Below are 24,343 nucleotides of genomic sequence, written 5' to 3' on the forward strand. Positions count from 1 at the left end.
GGCCGGGGTCAGCGAGGGCCGCCCGCAGCCGCCGCCCGCAGCCTCGGCAGCGCGGGCAGGGCCAGGGGCCGGGGCCGCCCCCGAGGGAGCGGCTAGGGAGGCGCCGGCGCCGCAGGGGCTGCCCGAGCCGGGTACAGCCTCGAGTCGCTGCCCCCGGCGGGCCCGAGCGCTCCGGCTTCGCACTCGGGTGAGTTACCGCCGCTTCACGCTGCTGCGGCCCGGGCCCGCTCCCGGGCTGTCGCACAACCGCGGGCTGTCCCGGCTTCGCCTTGGGCTCCGGGTCAGCCTGGCACACGCAGCCCGCGGAGCCCGGCCCGGGGGAGCCCCGGCACCTCCGCCTGCGGAAAGCCCCGGCGGGGCTTTGGGCACGGGGCAGGCGCAGCCGGAGCGGCCTCTGCCAGGGCGAGTGTCCTGGGGCTCGGAGGTGTTTGTGGTTCGTACTCGTGTGCTGTGGAGCCTCTTCTCTGGAAGCCTGGGGGAATTCAGTACTGTTGCGTTACAAACTACTTACACAAGAGCGGTGTGAATAGCTGAAAACATAATTGAACGACATTATAAATTTATATAATTGTGCTTTTCTTGGGCGTTTGAAATAGAAGCATATCCTTATCAACAAAATGCTAGGTTTAAAGAAGTAATAATTAAAAATCGTTCTGGAGCTGCTTTAATTCTTTTCATATCGCAAAATTAGGTCTCAAGTGTTGTGATGCTCTTCTAGTGTGTGTTGCTATGCATATGCTATGCAGTAGTTTCTTCTAACGTTGTCCATACATGTAAGTGGGTGCTTCCTACAGGTAATATGACTTCAGCAGTATTGGATGTACCTTTTTCTGTTCATTGGATAGTTCCTTTAGATTATTGGGCTGCTTGTAACACTGCTTGGCCATCTGTTTCTCTAGCCCTGGGTAGCACAGCCATGACCTCCACCTCGCCTCCTCTGTTTGTTGGCAAATACTACAGTAGAAATCACTGTCTTGGCCGGTGCTACGTAAGCACCGTGTGAATTTGGTTTTGCTTCTATTATCCAGGCACTTTCTGCCTCATTCCTGAGGTACTCTTAACAGACCAATTCCTGAGTATATGATTCTGTACCTTCTTCCCCAATCCACTGTGACTTCTCAAGAAACCTCGCTTTTGTTACTCATTTGCTTTTGTCAAACCCTCTTCACTATGCCACCTCTTGCACTTTTCCTATCTGAGCTCGGCAGCTGCTGATTGCTTCTCCTGCAGACCTGGCCTGAAAAGGCAGTGTGTTTTTTAGATAGCAACTTATCATCATCTTTGACATGTATAGTCCTAAATGTATACATTGAATGGAAAATTCACATTCCCAGTACCATAAAATGTTGACTCAAAATAAACAAGGGGAGATGCAATCTGCATTTATCCGCTCAGATTTTGCAAGCCAGCAGATGGGAAGGGTGTTCTTAGTGTCTGTGTACCTAGCAGTGAAGGTAAGTGTGTAGGGATTGATCAAACTCCTTAACCAGAATACAAAACCTCCTCTTTCAGCTATTCACTTCTGAGGGAGTTAGCAGAACTATTGCCTGCAATATTCCTGTAAAAAGTATTCCCTTGTTGTACCTTTCTGCCTGGAAGAAGGATGCACTTCTGTGCACAGAGGTGAAATGGAATGTTGCCTACATGGACCTCAAACCATCCAAGAAATAAGATTGCAGTGGAACAAGTGGTCTGGATGTTTCAAATAACACTTGAGAAGGCAGGACTTAGTAACTTTTCAGTAAATGTGAAGTTTTTGAAAAGGTTTTCTGTAACCTTGTCAAAACAAGCCACTTAGTTATTAAATTTTGAGCCTCACGACAAGAGGGCAAAAAGAATTCCATTTCCAACACAATGAAACTATGGGTTGCACTAGATTGGAAGTAAGACTAATTGCAACAACTGGCAAAGCCAAGTGGACAAATAATTGAGTGTGCGTGCAAATGTATCTGTTAGGGTTTTCCTACCTAGAGAGCTGTCCTGAAGAGTCTCCAGCTCAATCAGTATGATCTCTTCAGTACAGAGGCCTTTAATGAGGAGTTACACATACTTTTCTTTTTCTTGACCTGCTGCATTAAATTGTCAAGTGAGTGGGTTTGTTTTTATTCTCTGAAAGCCTCTTATTTCCACGAGGGTACATTTTGTGGGAAAACTGAACAGGTACCCCGCTCAGGGCTGGCAGCAAGTCTTTGCTTTTTGGCTTGTTGCTGTTTTTTGTTTTTGGTTTTTTTTTTAGTTTCTTGATAATGAGATTTAATGACATTATTGAATAGGAATATCTACTCAATGTATCTGTACAAACACCTATTAATGTACACCTATTAATGGATGAAAATCAGAAATGCCCATATTTCTAAATATATTGTTATCTACTAAAATGTAGGACAAGTTTGGAGGAAGTACATGAGAGAGTATCACAAGCAGTTCCTTAAGTAAAAATGCATTTATTTTGACATTTCCACTAGTTCTGTGCTCACTTTGCTATTTAGCTGAATTGGTAGAGCTTTCTTTCCTTCAAAACTCAGGAAAGAATATCTTTCAGTGAAGCCAGTGTTAGTTGTAATGCAGTGTAGCATATTTGGCTGAAATGAATGTAGCCTAGCAGGAGCTGATCTTGTCGATCCATTCAGGAGACCAGCTAATGGATATTGTTATGAGTGTAGTAAATATCCATCATATGAATCCTGTTCTGTAGCATGTCTTTAAAATGTGCCAAGAAATTAGAGTTGTATTGGAAACTGGGGGAAATGCAAGTGCATTGTCTCAGAAAACCTGACTGTCTGACTCGAAGAAATTAATATTTAGCACTCAAAGTTAGAGAAGAGATTGGCTATAAAAGTTTTTTGGGAAATGTCTGAAAGAGACCAAACTGGAATAAAAAAGAACATCCATTGTAAGCAGAAGGCAGCTGGCTGTTCTTGTGTGCTTTAAAGAAGCTGAGATGTTTTTGTAGGAATGTGTGGGTGGTTAGGAAGGTTTGTGTTCACTTCCCGCTAATGTTCATGGGCAAGAATAATTTTTGGCTTTCTTTCTCTTACTTTATTATTTTTCTTTTTTAATTGAAAAAATAAAGACGTTACTCATCCTGGATAAGAATGCTGTAGGTTATGTATAACCTTGAAAGACAAGGAAATGGTTGAAAATTATTATTGTATCTATTGTGCACTTGAATACTGGATTGATTTCTTTTGCTTTCTTTACCTCTTAAGTTTGCAAAGCAGAAAAATACCTGTTTGATTGGTACTGCTACTTCCGTGATCCTGACTGAAATGAATGTAGCAATAGCATCTTGAATTAATTTTGTTAAAAAAATGTCAGATACCTTTGTGGAGTATGCTGGGCTTTGTGAGGTGATGTTGAGGACCACTAGAAGTGGAAGGACCCAAGTTAAGTATTTGTTCTGAGTAAAATCAATTAATGCTATTCCTTTCTAGAGTTTTTCAAACATCGTTGTAAAATTTTATTGTATTTGCTCCTTCAGTAGAATTAAGAAAATTCAAAATGCTGAAAGCTGTTGGAGTTTGTCACTGAAAGTTTTTGGAATGCAGCAGACTTTATAAGGAGAATGATGAGAGTCAATTGCAGCCTCAGAAAAGGGTGAACTTGACGGAGAAGGAGAAAATATGGAAAGTCCAGATGAAGATGCCAGCAAATGATGCCACATGTGCCCAACCTGTAGCACTGGGTGTGTGACTCACTGTGAAAAAGAAATTAGTTTGATTTTTGTATCTTGAGCACTCCTTCTTTCTTTTTTTTTCTCTTTGCAATTGTAAAGATAAGCTTTAAAATTACTAAAGCATTTACTGAATTTAGGCCAATTTGTGCAAGTGTGGTGTATTTCCAATGATTGTCTTGGCTGAAGCCGATGCAGTACAAGTTCAGGCAGTAACCCACTGGCATGAATTAAATATTAATCCCCTGCTGATTGAGTTGCAGCCAGCAAGAAGTCCTGCAAAGTCTCTGGGTTAATCACCTGGTTAAAGTTTGCTTTGGCCTCCATCTCATTCCAACTCTAAGTAACCTATTATTTTAATGTAGCACATTCCTAGAAAACTTGAAAGGGTTTGAAGTCTGTTCAGTTTTCTGATCCAGTTTATTATACCAAAGTTGGACTTTGTGCAACAGAATGCCGCTTTAGGTGAAGGGGAAAGAATATGACACCTTGGTCGGCTTAGTCCTTTCTCAGCAGTAAACTGATTTAATTGGTTTTGAAAACACTTCATTTGCTACCTCTGCAAGTATTTCAGTATGACCAATGAGAAATCATGGAGGAAGGAGGAGCTGGAAGTCATGACTTTGAATTTGTGTTATCCAAGGATGACTGATATACAGTGAACCACAGTGCCGCTCAGGGTTGCTCAACTGCAATTCTTTTATGGCATATTTGTTTCATTAAGGTAAACAATTAAACCAGCAGTAAGAACTGAAGGCAGCAGTGCTGTCTGTGGTGTATAAAACTGCTGAAAACAGTGGAAGGCTTATCTGGAACAGATATTGGAAAATGCCTTCAATTCAAGATAGGCTTTGTGTACTTTCAGCTTTCCTACCCAGTAACTGCTTTCTCTATGGGAAAAGCAAAGCTAGTGACAGTCATGTATTAATTGGCAGTAGCAAGAATTTAATTATCTTATAGTACTTTACTCGTTCACTTTAGGAAAGTTTAATGATAATGCTCTGTGCAGCCCAGTAGTGAAACAATCAGAGCAACACCTATTTTTATGTATCTGTTATTTCTAGATACATATTTCTTAATTTTTCTTTACTATTTAAAATAAGGAAATTAAAAAATATATTTCCCATTCTGTTATCTTGTTTTAATATTCCTTTAGTTTTACTTTGACATGGGTATGCCAACAGTGGCCATTTCAAATGGAAGCAAAGTCTCTCAGAACCATACATTTAATTTGGCAGCATACATTTAAATTAAATATTAATTTGGGTAACCAAGCAATCTGTAGCAACATCTAGCACAGACAGAAGTGTTTAATTATTTGACTACTTTGAAGAGGAGCATTTGCCATGATCTAGTTGAGGTGTTAGAACATCGGTTGGACTCGATGATCTTAAAGGTCTCTTCCGACGTAGAAATTCTGTGATTCTGTGATTTATCTTATGAAGGATCTTCTGTTTTCTGTCTTTTGCTGGTTTGAATTCTTGGTGAAATATTTTCTGTTTTCTTTCAGTGACACATTGATTTTTTAATATTACATGTCAATACATTGGTTTTGTGTTTGCCTCTTAATTTATATGTTAATATTCACTTTAATATTCACTTTGAAATACTTAGATTTTTGACATATTGTTCTGGAGATCTTGGAAAACTATTAGGAAAGAATCAGAGTGTTAATAACTGAAAGTTAAGTTAGCATTGTCCTACCAGCAGAGTATAATTGCTGTTCAGTAATATATTACTAAACCCTAGCACAAGTACTAATTGGCACAGCTCTAGTAGAATGGGTATAGCTTAGAAATAATACTTATGTGGCTGCAATTCATGCACTACAGGTACAGCTGCAGTTTTTTATTATGTCAGTTCAGATTTGTAATTTTGGCCTGATCAGCTGCAGTTTTTATACTGAGAAGAAGGAATATGAAACAGTGTTTGTTTATCAGAGTTATTTAGAAGGTACTGTAAATTATGTAAATGATTATTAATGTTTTCTATCTTTAAATGTAAACTAAACCTAAACCATTTCATAAGGTATGTCTTAGTTGTGGATGCTGTTGCAGTATGGAGGGAGTTGAAACCACTCAACGTTGTACATGTCTTACAGTTAGACTTTTAGCCTGACTTCTGCAGTATTATTATTAGCAATCTAGTTAAAAAAGAGAAGAGAAAGGGAAAGAAAGTTCCTTTAAGATTGAAGTTGAAGCAACAAAGTTATGTAAGATCAGTTTGAAACCATCTCTTTAAAACCTTTTAAGGAAGTGTCCTCTGTATTGCTATGAAATGTAAAGATATCACCTTTTCCCTCCATGCCCCCACTTCTGTCTTGCAGTTTCAAAGTTTTATTGCTGTTTGCTGTATTGATTTTACATGCTGTCTCTTGTAAGTATAACAAAAATTCCACTCCCCGAGACAGCTTGCGAAACAAAGTTTGCATACTTGGGAAATTGACTCAGAAGGAGCTTGGTTGATAGTGTGCCTGTGAGAGGAGGTGTGTTTTATGATTAAGGGTGTGTCTATTTGCTGTGTTTGAGAATTAATACCTACAAATTGTTAAAGCAGTGACTTTTCAACAGCTGAGTTATGTGAAAAGTTGCTGTGACTTTGGTTTGCTTCCTGCTCAGGTCATCACCACCGTTTTGCTGTAAAGAACTATGATAATAAGATTATGGGGGTTTTTGTTTGTTTGAAACCTTGTGGTAAAATGAGTGTCTTGCTACTTATTTCTGTCATTAGAGTGGAAAGCTTCCTGTGCTGGGTGGGCTCCCCACTGGGAGATGCCCATTCAGAATTCCCAGGCAGCATGTGGTTGGTGCAGGTGTGCCCCTGGGAATGCTGCAGCTCCCCCTGTGAGACAGGGCCAGTTTAATGTCTGCTCTGCAGCCAGCCAGGGTGGGGACACCTCATCATTTCTTCCTGCTGCCTCCAGGAGCTGCTTGCTTGAGTTACATGCTCTTGGGTAAGAAGACTGAATTTTGTTCTAAATCAGGGTATTTCCAGTTGGATTGCGTGCAGTTATGTGACCAGATGACGTGTTCCACAGTCAGCTGGGTAGCAGAACAATGGACAAGAGAGGATGACAGGGATGAGTGGGTGGCTCTGAAGGCTGGTGCAGCTCAGCTCAGAAGGGTAAGAATTTTGGATGCTTCATGGCTGGAAGGAGAACATGGGCACTGTAGCAGCAGAGGTCATCCAAGACCTGTCAGTAGGGCATTCCACCCCATTTTGTGACACTAATGCTTGACTTTACCACTGTCACTGGAGGAGTCACTGATGTGTCTGTACCAGTGCAGATAATGTAGTCACGTTCTTGGTACAAGTGTACTGTAGACCCTGGTGCATTCTACTGTGAATTACTTGACATGAGATGCATGGACATGTTTTCTGGTTTATGACACAGTATTATATTCACACTTGGCTGTGTTTCTGCTGTAGATGGGTCTTGAGATCTGTGTCATCCGAGGAATTTCTGGAAGATTGTCCCACTGATATTTGTAGAAGAAATCAAACAAACCTGAGTAAACTTTTGAAACAAGTACGATTTAAGATGCCAAAGGATGAAAATAAAAGTAAGTCCCTAACAAAAATGGTGCTAGTAAAATAGCATAATATGAAAACCAGGACTTATATTTGAATTTAAATTATGATTTCTGACAGCTGGTCTTCCAAATTATTTAAATTATTTGGCTGTGGAAATGTACATTGTATTAATGTGCCTTATAGCTGTGTAACAGCTGTAACAGGTTGTCACAGAGAATTACAGCACAATGACTTCTGATACTGTGCTTTCTATTTTGGTTTTAGTATTTGAACTAGGATGTTACCAGGTTAGTTCTTCAACTAGTATGAATTGTTGTGACTCAGTGAAATGTTGTAGTGCCATGGAATCTTTTCTGGCTTGATTTGTAATCCTTTATCATCGATCACTTCAGGAGTGTAGTCTGTGCTGACCACTCTTGGGAGACTTTGCTCAGCTGACAGCTAGTGCATACATCTCTGGACATCTTTCATCTCTCAAAGTGTATTTTTGTCAGCAAAGTGAAGAATGGGAGCCACTTAAATAATAAAACTGTTAATGGAGTGCTTCGGATTATTCTGAAACTGTCACTAAGGTCAGAGCCACAGAATTATCTTAAATTCAAAATGAAGCTTGGGATGAGAGTTTTTGATAAAATGGGCTATGAGTTCTCCTGTATACTCCAAGGGAACAGACATGGAAAAAGCCCCAAGGAAAATGGTAGGTGGTGGAGGCTCTTGATTTGGACAGAAGGACAGTTACTTATGGCAGAGTTTTGCAGTTTTGTTGCTCTTTTGAAGGTATTGAGCATTACTTTGGCAAGAGCTGTAAAATCATTTACCTGCTCTGGTTTATGCCTTGGAAGATGAATTAGATCCTTTTGCTTTCAGGATTTATAAATTGAAAAGTGAGGGTTGGAATGCAGCACACAGACAGAGCTTTTGTTTTCTGCCCAGTTATTGTTCACTTCCTCAGTGGGTTTACCTTCTTAAGCAAAAGCTGTCATTGTGGAAAGAAATGATAAATTGACATGTAGATGCCTGACTTGTTGGCCCTTACTGAGCTTTCTGATTCAGTTGTTTAACTTTGCAGGACCTTCATGTGAAAGAGATTGCTGAAGCCTTTGTGGGGGCTGATGATTTCTGGAGGCTTGCTTTTTGCAGATAAATGTGTGGATTACAAGTGCTTAAGAAAATAAGTAAAATCTACCCTGGCTTCATTCTATGGGTAGAAGGATAACTCAAGTATCTTGGTGTGGCTAGAGAAAAGGGAAAAGCTATATGAACTCTTTTCATGCAAATTAAATAATGATTTCTATGATGCTTTGTGTAAATTGAGGCAGAGTCTTCTTGGTCAATAGTGCAGGGTTGAATGGTATTATTCTTGACTGAAGTATGTCACTAATAAAGGCTGTTCACAGTGCCATTTAACCATGAATTACTCTTTTGGAAAAATATTGCCAGCACAGCTAAAATGTGCCCCTCTGGGTATCCCTTTCTCAAATCTGTTATAATTCTCTACTGCCCAGTGGTAAGCAGTTGAATAGCAATGTATTTTTGGCCTCTTTTCTGGGTTTGGTTTCTTTTCCCCTTGCAGAAACTAAATAATAAGTGTATTAGAGGTTGAACACTCAGAAAACTCCCACCCTGCTGGTTTAGTGAGAACTGTGCACTGACTGAATTCCCAGCACTGTCTGTATGGATTATGTGTGTGAGAAGGGCATGTTAATTGCAGGACTGACTCACTATTAACACCTGTGCCCCACAGACTTCAGTGGGGACTGTGTACCCGTGTACTCTGGCAGATGCAGGCACATCTGGAGCAAACACTGTTCCCTGCAGTTTAACCCTATTCTTAAGCTTTTAGTCTTATGATAGTACTCCTGGCTGATGAGGTGTTTGTGTGGAATTTCCTTGATGCAGCCACAGCAGCTGTCTGTGTTTCTGAAGGAGGGCTGCTGGGTGTGTGCTGCCAGGACACTGGGTGAACCTCACTGCTTTCTAACTCACCAGGCACTCCAGTTGCTTGCCTCTGTAGTTGGGTGCACAAACAGCAAGAACAAAGTAAGCTGCTTGTGAGATGAGTGGGGTGGAGGTTGACAGGATGTGCCTCCCGTGGTGTTGGAGTGTGCGGTGTCCCCATCCAGCCGTGCTGCAGCTGCAGTGACCCAGCTGGGGCTGTCCCTGTGACCTGCCCAGCCATCAGCAAAACGACAGGGGAAATGGGGATTTTAAACTGAGATGCCAAGGCTGTGGAAACGTGTAGTACAAGAAAGATATAATCCTGGAGAATATATGGACCCTCAAACACAGTATTCATGTTTGGTTTGAAACTCGCTTTTCCAAAAGGTGTGAAATCACAATAGTGGCTAATAGGTTATAACACAAGATTTATACAACCTAATGCTATTTGCAGTTTTTAGATTCTTTTCTCTGTTCTTATGTTCATTTTGCTTCCTGATTTGTTTGATTGGACAAAAGAATGTTCTGTAATTTGACTGGATCATGTTTCCCAGATGACTGAACCTTTATTGTAAACAAATCCTCTTGTGTATAAACTAGTGAGTATCCTGTGGCAATGTCTGCAGAGTACATGTTTGGCTGGGTATAGCAGAATAGTTTAAAGATAATATATTCTATATTGAACCTACAGTATTTGAAAAACAGTTACCTGTTAAATTAAAGTGGGATGCAAAGGCTTTTGAATTCCTGTGGTTGAAATATCAGCAGTATTTTTCTCATATTATTTGTTTACGTATAAGATTTTGTTGTTGTTGTTGTATAAATGACAAAATTCAATAAAAGCCTGTTTCATTATGATGCTGTTTTAACTTGGGAAGGAAAAAAACCCCTCCAAACACAAATAAAGGCATTAAAGCCGTATTTTGTTTCAGGAAGAGCTGGTCTGTCTGAGATGGCTGCTGTTTGAATACATTTAAAATGGTTTTATGTGGTGCAGTACTTGGTGATTAGACAGCAGCTAGAAAGTCAGCCACAGCAGGATTGCTCTCTCTACTTGTTGGGGCAGCACAGCAGAATTCTGTTGATGTATCAAGGAAAATCAAACAGACAGACTAAGCCACTCTTGGTAAACAATCCCGTATTTTTGCCGGCCTCCCAAGTTCATGATGCAACTTGTGTAACTTGAATACATATTAACTTTTTTGTGGTTATTGACTGAATTTTGTAATGCTGCTGATGCAAGATAAATAAATAGTAAGTCGGTAACTCTGTTAAGCTGAAAAAGGGATTCAGAATTGGAGTGTAAGGGACTGCAACACTACCAGCCAAATAAACTGTGGAAAAGGGAAAATTGGATTAATACAATATAATCAAGACTGAAAAGGGAAAAGCAGAACCCATTTAACAAAAACAGCAAAGCTCTGAAAACATGTATGGCTCATTGCTTTAGATACACATCCTTCAGAAAGCACTCTGGGATGTCAAGAGTTTTAGGACTAAGTTTGAAGAAGCAGGATGACAACCATGGCCATTTTTAGCTTGTTCTGAGCAGCCATGGTAGCACTTGTAAATATGGGCATAATTCAGTTTATTCAAGAAAAATTAATTGTAATCAGTTCACCATGTTAGACCTTACTCTGTCTTTTCTTTATGACTAAGGCAGAAATAAGGGAATTTGGAGCAAATAACAATGCATGATAGATCTGGTCCTCAGTACTAGAGGATAACTTTGGAAAAATCAGGTACTGGACAAAGAAAATATGTACCAATGTCAAACTAAAGATTTTGCTTTCTGTAAGCCATGCGAATGAGACTGTGGATTTGGGATTTCAATTTTTTTTTTTTTTTTTTTTAAGTACATTGAGGTAAGATCAGTCCAGATTCCATTCAGCCTCTGGAAACCAACACTGTATTAAACTCCTACTAAACTACTGTTTTAAACCCATCATCTCAAATATGTATTGATCAAACAATTTAGAAAAGCACAGCTGCTTCTGGAGTGTCTGAAATAGATCATGAAACAGTCTTCTGCAGAAAGATTGGCAGCACTGAAGAGTCCCCTGATCTGTTGTACCATAAATGGTCACCTCAGAGCAGAGCAGAAGTGGTGGGAGAAGGCCATAGATTTGTGTTTCTGCCTGTTGGTGATGAGAATGAGCCAGAGAGGAGAGTGGTGCTCCTGCTGCTGTGCCCAGGCTGGCAGTGCTGCGAGGCGCTTGCACATGCCCAGTGTTTTAAGGAGTGTCAGGGAGGTGGGGACTGATTGGTTTTGCGGAATGAGAGAAGACTTGCCAGAGTGAAGAAGTAAGCTGTGTGTGCCCTTCCCTTTCCTCTTCTTTGCTGTGTTTCTGATGTAGGTGTTTTCCTTTGCCTGCTTTGGTCTTGCTTTACTGTTAGCTTTAGGATTTGCAGGTTTTGGAATTGAAATAAAGCTAGTACATTAATGACCATAAACAGCCTTCAACAGCTGTTTTTTATTGCAGTTACATTCTTGCTCATTTTACATTCTTGAGGCTTAAAGAAACTTATCTTTTCACTACAGAGGGTGAAAAGACATATGTATAAATACACCTTGCTTTTTACAAGGCATATAGAAGGTGTATTTTCTCCCTGGCAGTTTGGAAAGCTTGCTTGCCATGGAATGCCTTCAAGAAAACCATCATATTGAGAACTGTATATATAACTTATAGACTTAGCCTTTGTTGATACCATTCCTGGAAGATGACATTTCAGGTAAAATGCATAAATAATCCACATCTCAGAGGAGTTGTTTCTGGAGTGAGGGTTGGGAGAATGGGTGAGTAATATCCAGAATTGTACTTCCAGCCAGGCAGAACTTCTCCCAGTCTTTGTCAGAGTAATGCCCTTAGACGAGGCTTGAAGTGAAGCTTAAGAGTGCTGGACAATCCAGCCAAGAAATTTTCAGCTAATCTAATTTATAAGTATAGAGCCTGACAACTAGACATTTAGTAAGATAGCTTGCTGTAATACAGTGGGAGGTACAGTCTGGACTATGAGATGTTTGTTAGGAGAAAATATAAATTTGCATACATAGACTTAACATTTCAGGAACTGATCTTACTTGGCTCTGTTGGGGCAGAAGAATGTGTGTTGATGAATGTTGAAGAATGAATTTATGGTGTAGAAGGCATGACTGGAGAACTAAATGCACAAACCTCACAATGTGCATGGACGGCATTTAACAGGTTTATTTATACAGACAGGGAGTGAAAATTCTCTTGCAATATCACTTCTTTAAAGCTAGGGGTTTTCAACCCATTTTGAGTCCTTTCATAGGTAAGTTGGCCTGCCAGGGCTTTAAGAGTGTTTAGTGGCTCAGGTATCCAAAGACTTCAGGACCAGGAAGAGGAAATGGGCATAAAGAAAGAGAAGCAGGCTGGTGTAGTGTCAAAGCATACTGGTTTAGTGTCAGTACAGTCACACCAGTGTTAGTTGGCACAGGTATGAAAAACAAAAAAGCTCATCCCCTTCCATCCATCCAAGCACCTTGTTTCCTTCCAGATTCCTCAGAAGTCTTGGTGGGACAGCAGACAGCAGGGCAGTCAGGGATTTGACCTTGTGTATTCACAAATCTCAGGTTGCTGTCATGTGGCTTTGTTTGACAGCTGTCTGTTCTGTCACACTCCAAACTCTCAGTTCAGACATCTGAAATTGCTGTTGTACCCCTCTGCCCACCAGTGTAAGCAACTTCTGTCATTCCCTTTTCCCCATTCTTCTTGATTGTTTTTAAAAAGTTAGGGGTTTGGGCTAACTTTATCTGCTTTCTGTGCTCCCTTAAACATAAGGCTTATGTGTCCAGAATTTTCTTCTGTAATTGTAAGCTGTAGTTAAGAAACTTACCTTGAAAAATATTTAGAAAACAAAACAGTAGTTATGGAGATGCCAGAGATTATCTGAAAATATTAAATTATTTATAAATAATTCTTAAAAATGATTTGAACAAAATCAGTTCCTCTAGAGAACAATGAGGTGAAAACCTTCAGCTGTTGCTTCCACTGAGCTTTTCTTAAGTGATAAGATGCTGCCAGTATTACTTGATGGCCTCCTTTCATTCTTGCCTTGAAGTGTCTCAGGTCCTTGAGCCTGTCTCACTTCCAAGACGGTTTTTTTTAGTTAAAGCAGGAATGTAAAGTGCTTTTTTCTTCATTCGCTTCACTTTCTGGAAAACATAAGTGATAAGAGCAGAAGTGAGGGATACTTTGCCGTGTCTGTTTCTGTGGGTAAGCTGTAGGAATGCTTCCCTGCTCCTCGTGCAGTGCTGGCCTGAGCTCCCTGCTGGATGCCGTAGCCACTGATTCTGTTGCTCTTCTGCTGACTCCAGCTGGCATGGGAAATCATCTGTGTTTGTGGGGTTAGGTGCTAACACATCATGGGAAAGGAAAACAAATCCTGGTCTGGTGGGAGATTCTGCTCGTGTTATCTCAATTTATGGTGCAAAAGGCATGACTGGAGAAGTAAATGCACAAACCTCACAATGTGCTCTGTATCCAGGGAATAGCTTACAATGGGTTGAAGGTGCTGAGATTGTTTATCTGCTTACACTTGAGCTGCTGGATGTTTCCATTCTAGCAAGGCTACCTGTGAATGGCTCATATTCCAAACAGCACCAAAACCAGTCAGATAAACCAGACAGGGATGAAACAAAAGATTAGCATTTTGTTTAAAGCATGGAAGTCAGTCCATGAAAGTAACACGAAAACAGGGTCTCTTTCCTTTGTTTACCCTTCTGCAAACATTTGCTTAGGAGCAATAAGAGTTAATTGTCAAACTTTACAATGTAGTCAGAGATTTTCTCATAAAATGTATAACAGACTCTGCCCAGATGGCAAATGCTGATATGTAAATCTAAAACATGAAAATTTCCATTGAGGGCCAGATGGTGGCTTAATGTGAATTGTTTAACATTTATGTTTATCTTATTAAAAGTGCCTTTATATGTCCAAACTAAGCTATCAATGTGGTTGGAAGAGCATATCACAAAATGAACAGAAAAATCAAACCATCAGTACAAGGCACCTCCTGCTTACATGGATCATGGGAAAGCAAACATGTCCTCTGTTGGGAGAAGTGTTTCTCTGTCTTCAAAATTGTGAAGAAAATCAAACCAAAATCAACCAAAATCAAATCACTGTTTGTCTGCTTGAGAAAAGTATTAAACCCATACCATTTTTTCCAAAGTTAGGAATGTTGGATGGCAGTAATCCCCAGGTTGAATCCCATAGGCACTTGCCCTGGCTGAGGTGTTGGTGCTCCGAGGGAAGGGGCTGAGCTGCAGGCGAGGGGGAAGCGCCGGCTGCAATCCCTCCTGGGCACAGGCCGGGCTCTTCCTGCGGCCCCTTGGCTCTGCCAAGCCCGGCATTTCCTCTGATGCAATCCAAGAAGTTGCACAACGGAGGAAAGAACAAGTGGGTGCTTGTGGAGGCTGTCACATGAGGCTGTGCCTTTGCTGTAAATGTGTCTGATATTCAGGGAAGTGGTCAGCCTGGCTCTGAAGGGCCGCAGCCAGCTCTGGGTCAGATGAATCTTTCACAGGACTCTCGGTGCACGTGTTCCAGCTTAGAGGCCACTCTGTGCTCACTTGTATCTCCAAATGAGTCTTTCTGAGACCAGCACATCATGTTGAGGCACCTAAAAACCAGTGGGTTGCCCTTGCACAGGAGAGGAGGGCACGTTTTAATAGCTTTAGTTTTACACTCCAAGCATCGAGTACACAGTTACTCCTGGGATGCTTTCACAGCAGAAGGGGAAAATTGCTTCAGTGGTGAACCTGAGGTAGAATGCCTGCCTGTGTGGGTACCTCTGTGTGTGTATGTGCTGGAGTTACACAGGGCAGGGAAATAAAGAGGAAGACTGTGGGGAGGCTAAAGGAACAAAATTGCAAAATGTTTGCTTTAGACTGCAAGGGTTTTTTTAAGAGTTCTTTGCTACTACCGCGTGCTTGTGGTTGTGATTCATTCCTCAGTGAATCACTTGTCAGTGTTGACTCCCTTAACTTTAACCTGAGGCTTTGGACTAATGACCACAATACTTTTTTCCTTGAAAAGGGAAGTATTACTAAAAGCATTGGTTGAAATTATAGATAAGTGTTAAGTGGCAGGTTAATATTTAAATCAGTGTGCTGTTAGATACTACATATCAGCATATTGACCAGAAGAACACTCCTCCATATAGCCCATTTATGTTAAGAGTAATTAATTGAATTGTTATTCAAAGTTAAGACTAATATTGCTGTATTTACATACAACTTTTCAGACTGAAAATAGGAGGGCTCTTTTTCAGTTACATGGTGGTAGCAAAAACAAAACAACCTATCCTTTTGGTTTTAAGTGTCAGTAGCACAACTAAATAAAATTTAAAAGTGCTCCTGACAAGCAGTGCCCTCCAGGGTTGAGCATGACACTGTTTGGCCAAGCTCAGCTGTCTGCTAAAGATAAGACACTGACCTAAATGTGGTCACTTGAAAAATAGTGACAGGAGCCAATCAGTGCTGTCATATTTGTCAGACAACAGCTCAGAACCTGACAATCTTGGTAAGTATGCAAGCATATTAATTCAAAAAAGAATCCTGAACTGGCTGCTGCACACACAAAGTGGTGCACAGGCACGGCATTTTCTTTGGTCAGCTGGTGTCTTTGGAGACATCCCACAAAGGAGGCAGCACACAAAGCTACTTACTTGGATAGTGATTGTTGTCGTTAGAATGGCTGAAAAAGGTAATAGCTGGGTCTTAAGTTTTTGTACTAAGGCTACATGGATTTTCTTGCCTTATGTAGCTACAGAAAGAAAAACTTTGTTTTTCATTATTTAACCTGAAACTGAGCACCAGTTATGATATTTTTGTGCATTATACACACACACACACACACACACACACACACACACACAAAAATCTTCTGAGTCACATTTTTAATGGTGCTTTGTAAATGAATAATTCAGAAGTGAGCTCTAAAATCCAGATCCTGCAGTTTTATCCAGAACATATTGCAAATGCTCAGAGACTAGGAAACACTTTTGGATCTGCTGCAGGAGGAGACACTGAGCAGCTGGTAAACTACTGGCCCTTAATGAAGCTATACCATATTGCAGTATCTGCAATTACTGCAGAACTTAATTAGTTCATTTTACCCTGCCAATCTGGAAAGACCAAACATTGTCTTGGGCAGCCACTGTAATAATTTCAGCTTCTTCATTGCTGGCCATTAAAGCTGAGTTTGGTCTCTCCCAACAAGGTATATTAAATATGTTTTAGATTTGGAAGTGTCTGCATTGTGTTACACAAAGATATTTTACGTAATTACCCAATTTTAGTAAAAATACATTTTTTTAGTTATTAGTAGAAGTCGTTCATGCCATGTGGAATTGAGGACACTGAATTGGTTTGTTCAGATATGGACTTGGCCTGAAGCTTTTTGCCATAGCTGTTGTAATGACGTGATCATTTTGAATGGCAGCATGAGCTGGCATACAGGTTACTTTGCTTCTCTATTTGAAAATAACCTTTAGAGGTAAGGGAATGTTTTAATTTTATATGATGGCAAAAAATTCTGTCTTGGGTGTAGAGCTGCTGAGTGAATCAGGAAGGTTCTGTTTAAATGAAATGCAGTGTTTGGTGTATTACTTGTACAGTGTTAATCTGATGAGGATGCCCAACACTGAACATTATTTTCACATGCTGCCCTGAAGGGTAATTTTAAGCATAATAAAATCAAAAATTTCCAGGCACCAGCTAAATGGTTGGCATTTACCCATCTGAGAAATGTGGCTAGCAAATATTAAAATTCTGTATCAGCAGGCATACAAATTAATACATTTAGACTGTTAGAGTGTTTTCTTCATAGAAGAAAATACTTTAGACTTCAGCCCTGAGAATATTGACTATTTGAACAGTAAAAAACTAAAACAGAAGAATCTATTAAGCCCCTTGCCCCCCCCCAAAAAAAAAGCCTTGATGCAATAAATTAAAAGTAATTGTAGCCATAATATGTATTAAGCAGTTGCTCTTTCCTAAATAGCAGAATTCCATTTGGACTCTGTGATGAGCCAGGGGCCAACTCATTAACAGTATTTGAGACCCTGCAAGCACTGTTTATACTCAGCTGCTCCAAACCAGCCACATTTAGAACATCAGCACAGACTAAGCTTTCAATTACAATTTCTTACTAATAGTCTTAATAATTGTCTTTAGTACTAGTGATGTTATGTCACTTGGGGTCTTTGAAACCAGATTTTCCTGCAGCTCTGAAGCTCTGTTCTGCTGATCTTTAAGAGTAATACCAGAATGGAACATTACTAATCCAAAATACATTCTGCATGGTTATTATAGTTACTTCAGGAAGCCTCCATCATGTTTTTAGGCAGCTTTTGCAGTTTTACAAGAACATGTGAAAAAAAATTTACATGGTCAAACTTCTCAATTTCTCTCTTTTCTCCTACTTCCTTTGTGACAAATTCATTCTGTATCTTCATGTTTTCTATGAGACAAGTCAAAAAAGAAGAATATATTTATCCTCTGGCCAGTTCCTGTATTACCTTACCAGTTGTAGTAAATTCTTGGTTTCTGTGAGCCTCTGTGTGGGCCACAGAAGGCAAGCCACCAGATCACACACTTCAGAAAGGTAATATAGAGCCAAGTTTTATTCTGCTAATTTTGTAGGATTAAGAGAATAAGCTTCAGTTACATGCGTCTGCCCATTTGACACAGAGATTTAAAGCTTTGCTATTGTTCTAAACCAGTTCTGCCTGGAAGGATCTTGCTTAAAAAAAGCATTTCTGTTGCAGGACATGAACCTGATTGACATCCTTTGGAGGCAAGATATAGACCTTGGGGCGAGACGTGAAGTGTTTGATTCCAGGCAGCGGCAGAAGGAGTATGAACTCGAGAAGCAGAAGAAACTTGAAAAGGAAAGACAAGAGCAGCTCCAAAAAGAGCAGGAGGAAGCCTTGCTGGCTCAGCTGGAGTTAGACGAAGAGACAGGTGAATTCATTCCTGTGCAGCCAGCTCAGTGCATTCAGTCAGAAAATACTGAGCCACCCGTTGGTTTCGCACAGGTAAACTCCAGTGGTGTGAGTGTGTTTAACCCTTTGTCCATTCACAGGAAGGCATAATGCTAGTGGCTGCCTAAAGTGAATTTGCATGTGTTGCTGTAATGGAATATCTTCTGTTACTCAAACATGCAGTAACCTTTTTTCATAACTTTCCTATTTAGACCACAGAGCCTTCAAAACCAGAAGCAGAGGCCTTGTCCTTTGATGACTGCATGCAGCTCTTGGCAGAAGCATTCCCGTTTATAGATGAGCATGAGGTAAAAATGCACAGTTCAGTGGTTTCATGGGTGCTTTTCCACAGGGTCAGTCTCATGTCTTCTCTGACTAAGATTTGTCTTCATCATAAGACTAATTTGTGATCTGAGTTTTCTCCTCAAGCTGGCTTCAGCTGACATAAAGCACTGAGTAGGCTTGAGCCTATTTTTATAATACTCCATTGTATTAAAAAAATGCTTTCCTTAAGAAACACCTGTTTGTTCTGCAGAAATGATGCAGAACTCCAAAAACTCGGTTTTTGCTTTGGAAAATGTACATCTGGTTTTTTGAGTGTGTTTTTTAGTTAACATTGTTTTGTTCAGGTTTTTAATTATTTGTTTAAACCCTTCAGGCTTCTTCAGCTGCATTTCAGTCACTGGTTCCTGCTCAGGTCAATAGCAACCCAGCCTTTGTTTCTTCTGATCAAACTCAGCCACCTGAATCCCCTGATCTAGTACAACCCACTGATGCAGAGAATATGCAGAACATAGAGCAAGTTTGGGAAGAATTACTGTCCCTTTCAGAGTTACAGGTTAGTATAACAAGTACCCGAAAAACAAAGCATGTTCTTTTTGGAGGACTATAGTACTTTGGAGAAGGCAGTACAATAGCATCTGAAGAGATGCTGGCTGTGACTTGGTTTCTACACCTGTAGGATGTTTATACGTCAATATAAGCTTTAATTTTTTTTCAAAAAGAATATATTGAAAAACATGTAGAAAGCATGAAATGAGTTGTTTATGGATAAACCTTAACAAAACACTTGTCAGTCAGAACTTCCTCATGTTTGGCAAGTCACTGTTTGCCTCTGTGTGATACAGCGTGACCATCAATAAAATGCAGCTGCTCAGAAATGGACAGTTCTGAGTCACGGATCTGCAACAGGAATTGTTTTCACAAGTGTTACTGTAAATGTTGGGGGCTTTTTGGAACTGTCCAGTTGTGTGAATATGATCGCTTTTGCATTCAAGTTTTGTCTAAGGAAAAGGTTTTTTAAAGCTGATAATAGAATATATATTTAGGTACACAGAAGAGTCAAGTATATTTATATGAATGCTGTTCATACATACTCAGTAAGAACAACTTGTGTAATGTATGTGAACTGGATATCTCAAAGGAACAAAAGAGTCACTTCGCTAATACAGAGAGTATGTAGGAATTTTTAGCCTATGTTTTATATTTCTGTTTTCCTTATATTTGATTATAAAATTGAATAAATTTATTTTCAAATATATTACTGTAGAATGTCATCATGCTTTCCAGCATGCTGCTGCTCTACTTTATGCTATTAATACAAGAGGTGATTGCTTGGTGGAGTGCCCATAAATCTGAATTATATTCAGATATATTTCAAAAAACTAAAACGAAAATTTGCAAAGCTGATTTAGCTTTTTCCTGCCACTCTCCCTCCTCTATTCATCTTTTTATATTTTTTATGTTCTTCTAGTTTTCTAACCTGATTACTGTGTTAGACTTAAAGAGCCCACATAAGTAACAAGGGCAATTGGCTGTGAAGAGGCAGCAGTGATGGTGAAAATAAGAAACCAAACATTAAGAAAACAAACCAAAGTAATATATTGCAGTAATTCTGAATAGTAATTGAATAATTTTCTTGAAAAAAAAGATAATTAAAATAAGGGCACTGCCTTGTACAAATTATGTTTAGAGAAATGGAAAAATAGAGCTCTCACATTGAAATTCTTAGCTTAAGCATTGAACAACCTCTAGTTAAGTAATTCCTGGGGGATAGCAGGCCTGTTTATTTCAGCTTCAGTTAGGCAACTGCCAGCTCATTATAACGTTGTTCTTGTAGCCAGTGAAAGCCCATCAGTGGAGCAGTCTGACACTCACACTGGTGTTAGCCAGCTGAACTAATGTGTTTGCCTGGCTCCATGTTAGCACTCTTCTTACTTCACCAAGAATTACATTGCTCTGTGCTGAAAGCTCCTTCATTCAGTAAATCCTAGAAGAATCTTGGTTTTGAGGAATTGTGAACTAATAGTTCTAGAAGTCATTGTTTACTGTACATGCTCATTAAGTTTCATTCAGGAATTTTACATTTCTGTACTCATACATTCCTAGCAGTGGTGCTTGTGAGAAGTTCAGACCTGGCAGCAACTAGCAATTGCAGTTTCTAAATCACATTGGAATGGGTGTCTTCAGCATCTTGCTCTGAGCCTGAGAGGCTCTGCTCTCTTACTCTAAAATGCTTTGTCCAGAACAAGTTGTTTGTGCTCTTGCTTTGGTATCTGTCATCTTCTTTGATTGCCTCTTCATAGCACAAGGGTGCTGCATCTAGACAACAATGGTGTTAAAAAACCCCTTATGTCCATGTTGATTGCTATTTAATGCTTTTGGGTTATAGAAAAGGATTTTATCAATTGCAGACGTGTTTCTCAACTTCTCCCTTGCATTACTCATCCAGTGCCTGAACATTGAAAATGATAACCTGGCTGAGGTGAGCACAGTGACAAGCCCTGAGACCAAGCCAGCAGAGATGCACAACAGCTACAGTTACTGCAGCTCATTACCCATGCTGAAGAAGGATGCTAACTGCAGTCCAGATTTCCTGGATGGTATGGAGGGCCCCTTCTCAGGCATTTTACCAGCAGAAGACACCAGCCAGCTGAGTGTGAACTCTTTAAATGACACATCCCCTTCAAACTCTGATTTCTGTGAGGATTTCTACACCACGTTTATTGATACAAAGGTGAACGGTGATGCAGCAGCAACGAACACTATCAGTCAGTCCCTGGCAGAGATTCTAAGTGAACCTATTGATCTTTCTGACTTTGCACTGTGTAAAGCTTTTAATGGCAACCACTCAGGGACCAGAGCAGAATGTAACGATTCTGACTCTGGTATTTCACTGAATGCAAGCTCCAGCGTGGCGTCGCCAGAGGACTCTGTGGAATCATCTGCCTATGCAGATAAGACTTTGGGTTGCAGCGATTCTGAAATGGAAGAAACAGATGGTGCTTCTGGAAGTATGCTGCAGAGCAGTGCTGGTCTGTACTCTTTGCACCTCCAGGATCAGGTGTTTTCTTCCTTAGGGCCAAGCACTCAAACATCAAGTTTGCCACATACAGCCACACCAAAGAAAGAACCCCCTCCTGCTCCTGGCCAACCCAGAGTTCCCTTCACAAAAGATAAACCTCCAGGCCGCCTTGATGCTCATCTCACAAGAGATGAGCAAAGAGCCAGAGCTCTGCAGATCCCTTTTCCTGTTGAAAAAATCATCAATCTCCCTGTTGCGGACTTCAGTGAAATGATGTCTAAGGAGCAGTTCAGCGAAGCCCAGCTTACGCTTATTCGAGATATACGCAGGAGAGGCAAGAACAAAGTGGCTGCTCAAAATTGCCGTAAAAGAAAACTGGAAAATATAGTAGAACTGGAGCATGATTTGAGTAACCTAAAAGATGAGAAAGAAAAATTGCTTAAGGAAAAAGGAGAGCATGACAGGAGCCTTCATCAAATGAAAAAGCAATTCACCACCTTGTACCTCGAGGTCTTCAGCATGCTACGTGATGAAGACGGAAAGCCTTACTCTCCCAGTGAATATTCACTGCAGCAAACTAGAGATGGCAATGTCTTTCTTGTTCCTAAGAGCAGGCAGTCAGGGACTAAACTTTGAAGGGCAGTACAGCTGGTTCCTGTTCTCTGAGTTACTAGTTTTGTATCATTATCATGGTAGTTTTTACTGTGAGGTAGAATGCAGAATTAAGTACTATTTGTTAAGTAAGTCTATGCAATGATAATTTTAAAGTTGTTGATTAGTTTATGGAAAATGCAAGTTGAAAATTAATCAGATAATGCAGATGGGCGTATACAAAATTTTTAATGACTTAATAACAGACATTTCCTTCTTATAGCACCACTTTTGACTAGTTTCCATATATATGTAAATATTTAAATATACCATATTTATATACTGTTCCTATCTATTGTTATATTCATAGATTTGATATATATTAAAAAATGATTTTAGCCTTCTGAATATAATTTCTTGCAAGACAACCAGGATGGCTTCTTATATTTTTTATAAATATGCAGTAGTGTTCCCCATTTTTCTTACACATTTATATTTGCTTTATATTTAATATATTAATTTAGTATAAAAGTTGACACTGTGTTTGATTTTGCCTTATCAGCTCATACACATTTATTTCCTTAAAGGAGAGAAATCCTTGCTAGTTTTCCAAGGCTAAGTCTTCCTGTAGCATAATTATCAATCACACACCAGTGTCAGCATTTACCAATGCTTCATTCAGCTTTTTTTTAATAACCTTTGGAAAGACCATGTAACACAAAGTTTCAAGTCTATGCTAAGCTCACAGGTTTTGTTTTCCTCCTTGAACATTATGTAAATTCATGAGATCTTTTTTCCAAAGGTGTTTCAAATCTGTTAGAACATTGCCATCATTATGCCTTTTTTGAGCTAAAATTTCTGCAGGCTTTTGAGCAATTATCCTAGAAATACACTACTGTGCCTCTGACTTCAGTCAATGAGCATCACCTCTCCCTGCTGGTACTTTGGTGCTTATGGAAAACTGCATACTAGCAGCCATCCACCTGCCCTGTTTGAAATCTCTGCTCAGTGAATTGAAATGCTTTGTGGAGTTCAAATAATGATTTATAAAAGAGTCAAAAATGGGCAAATAAATAGCATGGTTTTGTTTACTATTCAAAAAAAACTCATTGCACTTGATTGTTTTGGATTTTTTCAATACATAAAATGTATAATTTGTAAGACATGTTGATCTGAACATTAAAAACTATCTTCATCCCTTGTGCAAGTTCTAAAAGGCATGCTTGATTTTTTTCTTGCCATTGATGGGTGGGCACTGTGGGAATGCAAGACGCTGCTGCCACTTAAAGCAAGAGGACTAATCTCTATTTGAAGATGGCAGTTTTGGAGCATAGGCATCAGGAATCACACCCAGCCATGGCCACAGACAGTCAACACGGATACACAGCAACTCTTAAACACAGGCAGGGGCTGATGGCAAAGCACAGAGCACCTAAAACACTCCTGGGTTCCCTTTGCCATTAACTACGCTATCAAATGTCTGTCAGAGAAAATTCTCTCCACAGCTGCACTATAAATACCTTTAATTACAAATTGGCTATAAAACAGACATTTCAGTAAACTTCTGCCCTGCACTCCCATTTGTTCCTTAATTTCACTAATGTGAAAGCCAAAGGCAAACAGCATTCCTTACAGCCTTTGCAGGCACTGCTGTGTTTGTACCATCCGTTTGTCTAAAACAATACAAAGATATTTCTTCCATTACCAAAACAAAAGTGCAACAGCAAAAAACCTGCAGTTAATGCAGCAGCCTTGTTTGAATTTCATCAGGTGAAGAATCAGTCTAAAGTAACTTGGGTCTGTGACAACTTGCATTCAGTTTAAACCAGTGTTCTTCACATCATCACCACAGTGCATGCTGCTCTCCCATTGAACCCCCCACTATCACTGAGGAAAAAAAAATTACGCATTACTCATACATAGGAAAACATCAGATTGCAAATTATAACCTTCATTTTGTTACTGTTATTACTGAGGTACAGAGCATGCTCCGAAATCTAAGTGACTAGTGACATTGCCAAGTCAAAAGCCTCACGCTGCTGACCTCATACACTGACAAGCTGCCACATGGAGGCCATTTGTTTCTTGATCAAAACATCCCATTTTAAAACTATTAGGAATAAAGCTGAAAAGCTGGCCTGAACCAAGGGTTTTTGGCTTGCAGTCCCAAGTTGGAAAGATGATCCTGTAAGAAAATGTGTTGCAATAATTCTAGACCACTTAAGTGTTCTTCACAGCACTAAAAAAAGGTGATGCCAACGCATTTCAGATTGTAAGTCATTTGACAA

General features: G+C 39.9%; 1 protein-coding gene across 2 annotated transcripts; it reads left to right on the top strand.

The window, feature by feature from the left end:
* NFE2L2 (NFE2 like bZIP transcription factor 2) lies at positions 1–23,267 on the top strand. 2 transcript variants are annotated; one of them, XM_058809157.1, is made up of 6 exons: positions 88–187; positions 7,103–7,236; positions 17,945–18,214; positions 18,373–18,468; positions 18,819–18,998; positions 20,892–23,267. In XM_058809157.1, the coding sequence occupies exons 2-6, from the start codon at positions 7,225–7,227 to the stop codon at positions 22,098–22,100; spliced, it is 1,767 nt and encodes a 588-aa protein (XP_058665140.1). In that variant the 5' UTR covers positions 88–187; positions 7,103–7,224; the 3' UTR covers positions 22,101–23,267. The 2 variants fall into 2 exon arrangements, with proteins under 2 accessions (XP_058665141.1, XP_058665140.1); XM_058809158.1 differs by lacking the exon at positions 7,103–7,236 and having other exon boundaries at positions 1–187.
* Positions 23,268–24,343: the final 1,076 nt, after the last annotated feature.

This window comes from Ammospiza caudacuta, chromosome 8, assembly GCF_027887145.1.
Source record: "Ammospiza caudacuta isolate bAmmCau1 chromosome 8, bAmmCau1.pri, whole genome shotgun sequence".
NCBI lineage: Eukaryota > Metazoa > Chordata > Aves > Passeriformes > Passerellidae > Ammospiza > Ammospiza caudacuta.